General features: G+C 39.4%; 2 protein-coding genes and 1 long non-coding RNA gene across 4 annotated transcripts in view; 1 reads left to right on the top strand and 2 right to left on the bottom strand.

The window, feature by feature from the left end:
• Positions 1 to 9,445, bottom strand: part of fech (ferrochelatase) — a 20,899-nt gene that overhangs the window by 6,592 nt on the left and 4,862 nt on the right. The window contains exons 3-8 of the mRNA XM_032538819.1: positions 7,671 to 7,790; positions 5,960 to 6,108; positions 4,414 to 4,548; positions 1,787 to 1,893; positions 996 to 1,094; positions 34 to 141 (exon numbers count right to left, since the gene is read on the bottom strand). Of these exons, the coding sequence (XP_032394710.1) occupies positions 34 to 141; positions 996 to 1,094; positions 1,787 to 1,893; positions 4,414 to 4,548; positions 5,960 to 6,108; positions 7,671 to 7,768 (696 nt within the window). The 5' untranslated portion in view covers positions 7,769 to 7,790. The remainder of the gene's footprint in view (positions 1 to 33; positions 142 to 995; positions 1,095 to 1,786; positions 1,894 to 4,413; positions 4,549 to 5,959; positions 6,109 to 7,670; positions 7,791 to 9,445) is intronic.
• Positions 1,614 to 9,445, top strand: part of LOC116703853 (uncharacterized) — an 18,617-nt gene continuing 10,785 nt past the window's right edge. Inside the window, exon 1 of the long non-coding RNA XR_004335526.1 lies at positions 1,614 to 1,763. This is a non-coding gene — a long non-coding RNA (uncharacterized LOC116703853). The remainder of the gene's footprint in view (positions 1,764 to 9,445) is intronic.
• The window catches only part of nars1 (asparaginyl-tRNA synthetase 1), a 30,676-nt gene continuing 25,374 nt past the window's right edge, over positions 4,144 to 9,445 (bottom strand). The window contains exon 16 of one of the 2 annotated variants that reach the window (XM_032538814.1): positions 4,144 to 4,162. The gene's annotated coding sequence lies outside the window, so the exon portion shown is untranslated. Of the gene's footprint in view, positions 4,163 to 9,256; positions 9,270 to 9,445 lie in introns of those variants that run through there. The other variant, XM_032538812.1, reaches the window with a different exon arrangement.

The following is a 9,445-nucleotide window of genomic DNA, read 5'->3' on the forward strand; positions in this document are numbered from 1 at the left end:
TGTGTGTGTGTGTGTGTGTATGTGTGCACTCACCCTGGACTGCCACACTAGTCTGTAAGGGTTACAGTGTCCCAGTCTCTCCATGACTCTCTGAACTGTGGCTCCCACTTCCTGAGGATATGGGTCGCCTCTGTTTACAACCTGCACATGGTACACAGGAGTGGCACTGTCAGTAGCAATAGTATCAGTGGAAAGTCAAGAACGACCTTTGTTGCAATTCTTTTTAGCATCTCACGAGATAATGTGTTAATTATCTCTTTATCTCAAGAAAATAACGGCTATTTTCCTTATTATACTTATCCTTATTTATACTGTTTGTCAGAGATCAGAATGTGCACGGCAAAGGTACAGATCGAGTTGATGATGACGGACATAGCAGAAAGATACAGGTGTGTTGTCTTGTTTTCTAAATAAAGGCTATATACTGTAAATTATACAGTCTATGGTATATCTACATACATAAAATTACTTGTATTAGGTGTAAAACATGTAACCTTTGTCTTTTATTAATTAAAAGAGAATCCACTTAATTGTGAGGTAAATGTCCTTACTCTTTGACGTTTAAGTTTTAAATAAGAGGAAACAATATTTTCTTGTGACAACAAGTTTATTTTTTGTTTTCTGGAGACAGTCATATATATATATATATATATATATATATATTATAGCAATCGTCCCCATTAAAGGAGTTTGTTTGGGTTACACTGATTGACTGGAATTAGACTTCTGCCCACGAAATTGCCACACAAAGACCAAAAGTGAGCTATAACCTCCAAGTCTACCAAAACCGGAGAACACACTGAACCATGGACCATTCTTCAACTCATCACACAGGCTTTAATCAAAGTGGATGGGAGAAGGAGGGTGGTGCACCTAGTTGTACTAATAGAAGGTGCATCAATAGGACTATTGGTATCCATTAGTATCAACAGAGAAAGAGGCAGTCGGTAGTATTTTTATTAGAAGTACTAGCACTAGTACTTCGTGGTACTTACCGCCATAGGGAGTGAGTGCGCTGAGAACAGGATGACAACGTCGTCCCTCTTCTCTTCTGGAAACTTCAGCAGCTCGTTTTTGACGTGTTCTGCAAAACACTACAAATGCACAGACAGACCCAACACAGAGAGACACACAAAGGCACACACAAAGACACACACACACACACACACACATTTAGAACATTTTACACTCCACACAAAATACACCTCCTTCTCCCCTTCCAAACCCGTCCCTACAACCCATCAAATCAATTAATTTCTCACGCTGCACTGAAACTTTAATTCTTATATTTGTGTTTTTAATTTTTTAAACCGCCATTTCGTTTCATCCGCATCTCTACGTGTATGTATCAGAGCAGAGCCCCGCTCTCTGTCAGCACGCAGAGAGGACAGATAAGCTCGCATTTACAAGTATCAAAGTTTGGTACCATTATTGTGAATCGGTCATTAGTAGTAGTATTGATATAATTTGCTCAGTACCCAAAAAAGGTACCGGATTCGGCACCCAACCCTAATGGAAGCCAAAATGTTGAGATATAAAAATACAGGCAGGCAGGCTTGTTAGCTGTGATTACTAAGCATGGCCAGTTTCAGCTCATTAGTTGCCTTGACAACCTACTGACCTAGTCAATTAATTTTCCAATAATTTATTTTTGTTCTTTCAGAGAGTAGGAGAAGCCTGACAGGCACTTTGGTTCTATTTACTAATACGGGTGTGTGTGTGTGTGTGTGTGTGTGTGTGTGTGTGTGTGTGTGTGTGTGTGTGTGTGTGTGTGTGTGTGTCTAACCTCCACCAGCAGAGGATGTGTGGGCCAACGGTCGATGACACTCCAACGCATTTTTGGCCTGTCGCCCCTGTTGCTGTAGTAACGGTAGATGGCGTTCAGACTGCTGCCTGGACGGACAGAGAGACAAGCACATCAATATTGTAAACATGTTTCATAACCCAACAAGCACAGCCCCCTCTGTCAACATCTGCTGGAACACCACTGGCGGGTTTGAGATAAAGTGCCTTGCTCAAAGGCGCAACAGACAAGAAGCTGCTGAAAAGGAGGGAGCATTGTCTGAGTCAGCGTTTCCTTTCCAAAGATCAGAAAAAGAAGAGAAGCAGATATTTATCATTTACCTTTTGGACTTATAGGGTTTCAATACAATGTATGATTCACATTTGTTATGTGAACCTGCAGTAAAACCTGCAATAAATATGGTCTATTTGGTATTAAAAGGTCTTTTGTCAAACACTGGCTATTTGATTATCACATTTGATGTTTTTGGAGCCTTGGCATTGTGTTGGAAGTGCAGTGTAAGGTATCAACAACTTCATTCTCCAAGCACAGCAGACTGCAACTCGTCAACAGTGTTCTACGATTTGATATGGCTGTGCAGTTTGAATTGGCTTTTATTAAAAACTACTTTAACTGTCGAATGTATGGCTGAATCCAAATGTCTAATAGTCTCAATTTGTGCCTCTCATTACAGCACTACAATCAAGTGACAGGGCTGTCAGGCCTTGCAAAGCTTAGCTTTTGCAACACTTTTTAGGGATTCTCAAAAACTATTCCATCCATTTGGTTGAAAAAAGAAAAAGTAGTCAGCTGTACAACGTACCGTACTTTTTTTTATTTTTACACGTTTCCCTAAGACTCAGTTTCCTAATCCAGGGCTCTCGAGCGAGCACAATTGGAAGTTGCCAAGCAAGTTACTCCGGTATTGAGTAACGCTGCTACAAATTTATGTACATCACAGCATTTTTGTTGATAGTTTTCACCAATCACATCGGTGTATCTGATATAGGCGGGGCCAGAGAAGAGCTAAACAGATGATGACAGTTTAATCTACCAGTTAGCTCCGCTGGTAGCTAAATGTATGGGGCTCTGGATACGTCACCCTGTGTGTTGTGATTGGTCGTAGAGTTTTCCAATTGCGTGCAGTGACTCCTTAGACCTGCATTCTATCTGAATTCCAGCAGGGGGAGACACGGGCATTACAAAAGGAGGTCGGTTTCTGTAGAGGTCTATGAGAAAGTGACCCACTTCTCACTTGATCTATTACCTCAGTAAACATTTTTATAATGAGTTTATGGTCTCAATGGCTAGTTTTACATCTTCAACACAGAATGATGTTCATTTTTGAATTATGGTAAATCTGCGACAAAGCAGGGGTTTTAGGGGGTGGCTATGATGTGATGGCCAGTGAAAGTGTGTAACGTAACGTAAAGTGTAAGGATCCTCCCTCACTCCTCCCTCTCGTCTAAAATCATCACATCTGCAACCAGGATGGCTGCGGCCAGAACGGCAAACTCGTCAACTCATAGCAGATCTCCACAAACCAATGGGTGACGTCACACATGCTCTGTCCAATAATATTAACAGTCTATAATCCCACCTAAAAAACTGGGGGAACTGGTTAACAGCAGTCAATGAGCACATCACCGGACATATTTGAATCACTAAAAACATCTCAAATGCGGGTGGGGGGGAGATTCAGAGATATGGCGGCCAGCAGGTCCCTTGAACTTCACTATATTTTACATTTGGTGCCTTTTCGCCTTTGTTATTGGCACATATAATGAATATTAGATGTATACGTTTCCCTAGCATTGAGTTATTGTTGGGATTAGAGCAATTAAATTAATCGCCAACTATTTTGATGATCGATTAATCGGTTTGCTTCAATTTTTATGCAAATAAGACAAAGTTTCTGACTCCAGCTTTTAAAATGTGAATATTTTCTAGTTTCTTCACTCCAGAATATCTTTGAGTTGTGGATAAAACAAGACAATTGAGGACATCATATTGAGCTTTGGAAAACTCGGATCAACGTTTTTCACCATTTTCTGTCATTTTATAGACCAAACAAACTAATTTACACGTGTTGCGGTTTACAATCCTCCTGTTGCAATTTTTGGTTTGTTTGTAAAGCATAAAGTGACTACAACTGCATTTTATTGTATTGTACGACTCTGTGTTATGTGTAAATAGTTAAACCTCGGATTTGGACAACCCTTCACACTCAGACCTCCTGGGAAGTCCAAGAATCTGCAGACGTGTGTGTGTGTGTGTGTGTGTGTGTGTGTGTGTGTGTGTGTGTGTGTGTGTGTGTGTGTGTGTGTGTGTGTGTGTGTGTGTGTGTGTGTGTGTGTGTGTGTGTGTGTGTGTGTGTGTTTTAGAGGGTAACAGGGTGGATAGCACTCTGGGTGTGGTGACACTAACAGCCAAGAAAGTCTTTTTTATCTTATAGTTTTCCCTCTTTTTTTTTATTTATTTTTTTTTTAAATGAATTCAGTGCTGACCTATGGAAAGGTATTAATCCCTTCTGAACAGCATGGAATTTGAATTTTTGCTACTGTAAAGCAGCTGTACTGAGGATATTTTACATTAGTCTGTTTCCTGTGCTGTGTGTGACTGACTGTTACCTGTGGTGGAGCAGCTGTACTGAGGATACTGTGTGAAGGCCACAGCTCTCTCAACTCCATCTTTCTCCATCTCCTCGATGGCTTCCTCCGTCAGCGGCTTCACGTACCGGAAACCGATGTAGAACTTGTGAGGAGCTGAAGAGAGAGAGAGACAGACAGTCAGTAGCTGCCAGTCATGTGAAATACACTCAAAACTGTTTGATTAAAACTATAACTAAGGATAAAACACATAAATGGCACTTAGATATGAAGACAAATATCAGAATAATTAAATTAATATAGTATGAAACATAAAGGGAAGTTATTATGGAGATTATAAATTGGTATGAAAGTGTTAAACTGGGTCTCCTATTCGGAATCAGGTTAGTACACTTCTACATGTGGTCAGTTTTCAAACCGCCGTTTGTGCAGTTATCAGTGGGGTGTGTGCAGGCGTGTGCACAGACACTCCTTCACTGTGTCACTATCTACACACACCACACACGCACCCACGGACACACTCGTATTGCTTTCTGGTGAACTTTTTTTAACAATTATAAATGTGACTTATAATAAATGACAAGTTCAAGTGTCTAATGGATGATTGCTAGGCATAAACTAAAGTTTAACTGACTACATGTATACAGACTCACTGTTACGAACACAAAAAAACCTTTCAGGTAGACAACTGCCCGCTGATCTGAATTGCATAGATATACATCATGAAATTGGCAAACTTATTACAAATATCTCTGTATTTTTCAGCTGAACTGTAATGTAGTTATACATTGTGGTCCAACCTATCTATGGTCTTTTTTTCAGTCCTTTGTTGCTTTGCTTGCGTTTTTGATGAACCAAATCTAACATTACGAACAGCAACATGTCACCTCCAGTCAGACTGACTGCTAGTTTGGGGGGTGTCAGTTTCTGTATTCTGTGGCCCAGCAGGTAAATTAACTGGAGGTGGAGGGGGGGGTGGGGAGGGGGGATCGATACAGCATAGTAATGCAATATTTTCAGTGACAATACTGTATTGATACACAGGCGCAAAGAATCAATCTTTTATTATATGTGCTGGTCAGTTTGTCTGCTTGACAATCCCATTTTGCAACAATAACATTGAAGTGATATGAACAAATAGAGTAATGTATCTTTTTAGATGAAACAGATGTTGACAAAGTTTCCTTTTAGGGACATTATTTGAAACTGGGAAAAATTTGAAGTTGGAAAAACCATTATAAATTGCAATATCTCGCAGAACACTGCAATATGTTTGAAATCGCAATACTATCATTATCGTGTAAAGTATCGTGACGATATCAAATCAGAAGGCGTCTGGTGATTCCCACCCCTAAAATTAACCCAACGTTAGTGAAAGTGTTGACATATGAAAGCATGTTTTTTAGATGAATGAGAGTTTATCCAGTTGTTCCTCTCCCCCGTTATAGACACACAAACTCTCTTTAAACTTCATGATTTCAGGAGTGAGAGCTCTTACAGGCAGGATGACCCTCCCTTCCTCTTAGGCAGCGGGTGTACACGTATTTTCTCTCTGGGACTGTCTTACCTGTCTCAGGACTCATCTCGTCCAGCAGCTTCACCATGCCCTCTCCCTGCATGGAGGTCCAGTGTTTGATGGGCGAGCCTCCTCCGATCTTACTGTACTGCTCTTGGATCTTTGGCGTGCGGCGCTTGGCGATGAACGGGCCGAGCTTACTGCAGAGCAAGGGATAGATTGAAGAGTTACTCGTAAAATTACCGGACAATATTGACTCATAGCTTTTATGGACAGCAACAAGTATATTAAACATTTACATGAAATCATAAATACAGAAAACAAATACACATTAGGGCAACTACTGCTCCAGGTTCCTCGTCTCGCATACAAGTATGCAACACTTTTTTCTAACTTCTGTTATGAATACACACACACACACACACACACACACACACACACACACACACACACACACACACACACACACACACACACACACACACACACACACACACACACACACACACACACACACACACACACACACACACACACACACCGTCACACCCACCAGAATTCTCAACAAACTAAGATACATCCAAAACTCAACTGTACCACATCACCCCAGTCCTTCAAAATTCTCAGTTCTCCTCATCACCTATGACCTCCACAACCAAGCCCCCTCCTATCTCACTAACCCCCTGCACCAATGCATCCTTTCCCATGACCAGACCTGGAGGGGGGGTCAAACCTCAGGATTTCTCTCCCCCAAAACCTCAGACTTTCTCCCTCTCTCTAAAACCACACTCCAAACACCCCATTTAAATCCTTTTAATCTGTGAGCCATCATCATTAGTTTTTCAGCTATTTGGAAATAAACCAAAGTATTAGCAAATTAACATTTTGATGATTTGTGATTGGTCGGTGAAAGGTCAGAGGATCCTCAAGTTATTGCAATTCATCCTGAGGGGGGCATGAATGTCTGAACCAAATTGAATGGCCATCGCAATATTTGACATATTTCACTGCTAAACCAAAACAACATCTTTGTACTGCTGGTTTTAACCACAGAGGGGAATACACACCAACAGACTGTCCCTGTAACAGCAACATAAACCTAAAAGAAAAATAGCAGGCTGTTCAGGTTCCCAGATTAATCTGAGGGGTCACACAGACTCAAAAGATTATAAGGAAAAACAAATGTTTCTTTTCTTTCCACACATTTTTTCTTCTGAAACATAGCAAATATTTCTTAAATGTCAGATTGTTTAATCTGACGTGAAAATATCCAAATAACTCACATCCACTATAAAATGTAATGTTTCATCACAATAAAAGAAATAATTTTAAGGACTCATAAGCAACAAAAAAAAAGGTTGAGAACAACTGCTTTAGTGAACAGTATTGTTAAAAAAATTAGGAGCCTGAGTTTTTTCTTCTCAGCAGCAACAAAAAAGACATTGTTGGTTTAATGTCAGTTATTATGAAACCGAGCTGCAGAAGAGCATCGTGTCCCAACAACCATCTGCATTTGCTCTCTTAAGTGCGCGCGTGCGTGTGTGTGCGTGCGTGTGTGTGCGAGTCAACCCCACGAAAAAATATGTATATTTAAGTGTTGCATATAACAAAAACATTTTTTAACTGTTTCATATTAAGATGTCAGTTCCTTAGTTGTTGGTCCAGGGAGCAACTGTACTGCAAACGGTCAAATACAAAATAATCACAGGTTTTAAAAAGCTACTTTTATCTTTTTGATAACGATAATATTCTGTGTCCGTACCTCTGTACAGGGAGTTTCATCAGGTCTGTGTCCATGAAGAGCCGCAGCAGGAAGTCGTGAACATCTTCTAGTTTCTCAGGTCCTCCCATGTTCAGCATCAAGATGCCCGTCTTAGGTTTCCTGCAGGCACAATAGATTTATAATTAATAACTCATATCTAACAATGCCTCGACCCCCCGCAATATATTAAGCTTATTGATGATTAATTAAGCTTAATCAATAGCCTTACTAATTAAATCTCACAATATATTGATTTTCCTAATTTCTGACGATGTCTTGATGAGGTCTTTGTGCACAGATTACTGTAGATTATTGATTGCTAATGCCATTATGCTAATACAAAACTAAATTCGTAGAATATTGATATTTCTACATATAGCTTTATAGTTAAGTGTCTGTGTCTGTGTTGGACTTTCAACCAGTTTCAAGAATACCATTTGAATGTTTTAAACATAAATTAAGTTACTACTAGAAAGCACCCAAAGTCATCTTGTCCTGTCATCCTGTTACATTAATTTTATCTTACAAGTAAGAAAAAAGTGTCGTACGATCTGGCTCGATATGCATTTCTCTATTTATTTAGATGGGCCTGAGGGCCGAAACGTCCTTTTTCTAAATCAACGCCTTAGGGCCTAAATGTTATCAAAATAAATAGATAACTGCACATCAAAAGTGTTACGAGTATGCAACACTTTTTTCTTACTCACAAGTCTACTTTCATGCGAGGGGTTTCATGCGTTACTTTTCTATATTATATTATTATTATCTTAATGCTAGCTTATCCTGTCAGCCTGTGTCATTAATGTTATCTTAAGCAACTAATGTTAGCTTCTCATATCAGGTTAAAATGTTAATGTCAACTCAAGTTCCCAACGTTAGCTTGTTCTGTCAGCCTGTGACATTAATGTTATCTTAAGAAACTAATGTTAGTTTATTGTATCAGGTTCAAATGCTAATGTCAACTCAAGTTCCCAATGTTAGCTTGTTCTGTCAGCCTGTGACATTAATGTTATCTTAAGAAACTAATGTTAGTTTATTGTATCAGGTTCAAATGCTAATGTCAACTCAAGTTCCCAACGTTAGCTTGTTCTGTCAGCATGTGAAATTAATGTTATCTTAAGCAACTAATGTTAGCATACTGTATCAGGTTCAAATGCTAATGTAAACTCAAGTTCCCAACGTTAGCTTGTTCTGTCAGCCTGTGACATTAATGTTATCTTAAGCAACTAATGTTAGCTTATTGCATCGGGTTCAAATGCTAATGTCAACTCAAGTTCCCAACGTTAGCTTGTTCTGTCAGCCTGTGACATTAATGTTATCTTAAGCAACTTATGTTAGTTTATTGTATCAGGTTCAAATGCTAATGTCAACTCAAGTTCCCAATGTTAGCTTGTTCTGTCAGCCTGTGAAATTAATGTTATCTTAAGCAACTTATGTTAGTTTATTGTATCAGGTTCAAATGCTAATGTCAACTCAAGTTCCCAACGTTAGCTTGTTCTGTCAGCCTGTGACATTAATGTTATCTTAAGCAACTAATGTTAGCTTATTGTATTGGGTTCAAATGCTAATGTCAACTCAAGTTCCCAATGTTAGCATGTTCTGTCAGCCTGTGACATTAATGTTATCTTAAGCAACTAATGTTAGCTTATTGTATTGGGTTCAAATGCTAATGTCAACTCAAGTTCCCAACGGTAGCTTGTTCTGTCAGCCTGTGACATTAATGTTATCTTGAGCAACTTATGTTAGTTTATTGTATCAGGTTCAAATGCTAATGT

Source organism: Etheostoma spectabile, chromosome 16, assembly GCF_008692095.1.
Source record: "Etheostoma spectabile isolate EspeVRDwgs_2016 chromosome 16, UIUC_Espe_1.0, whole genome shotgun sequence".
NCBI classification, from domain to species: Eukaryota; Metazoa; Chordata; class Actinopteri; order Perciformes; family Percidae; genus Etheostoma; species Etheostoma spectabile.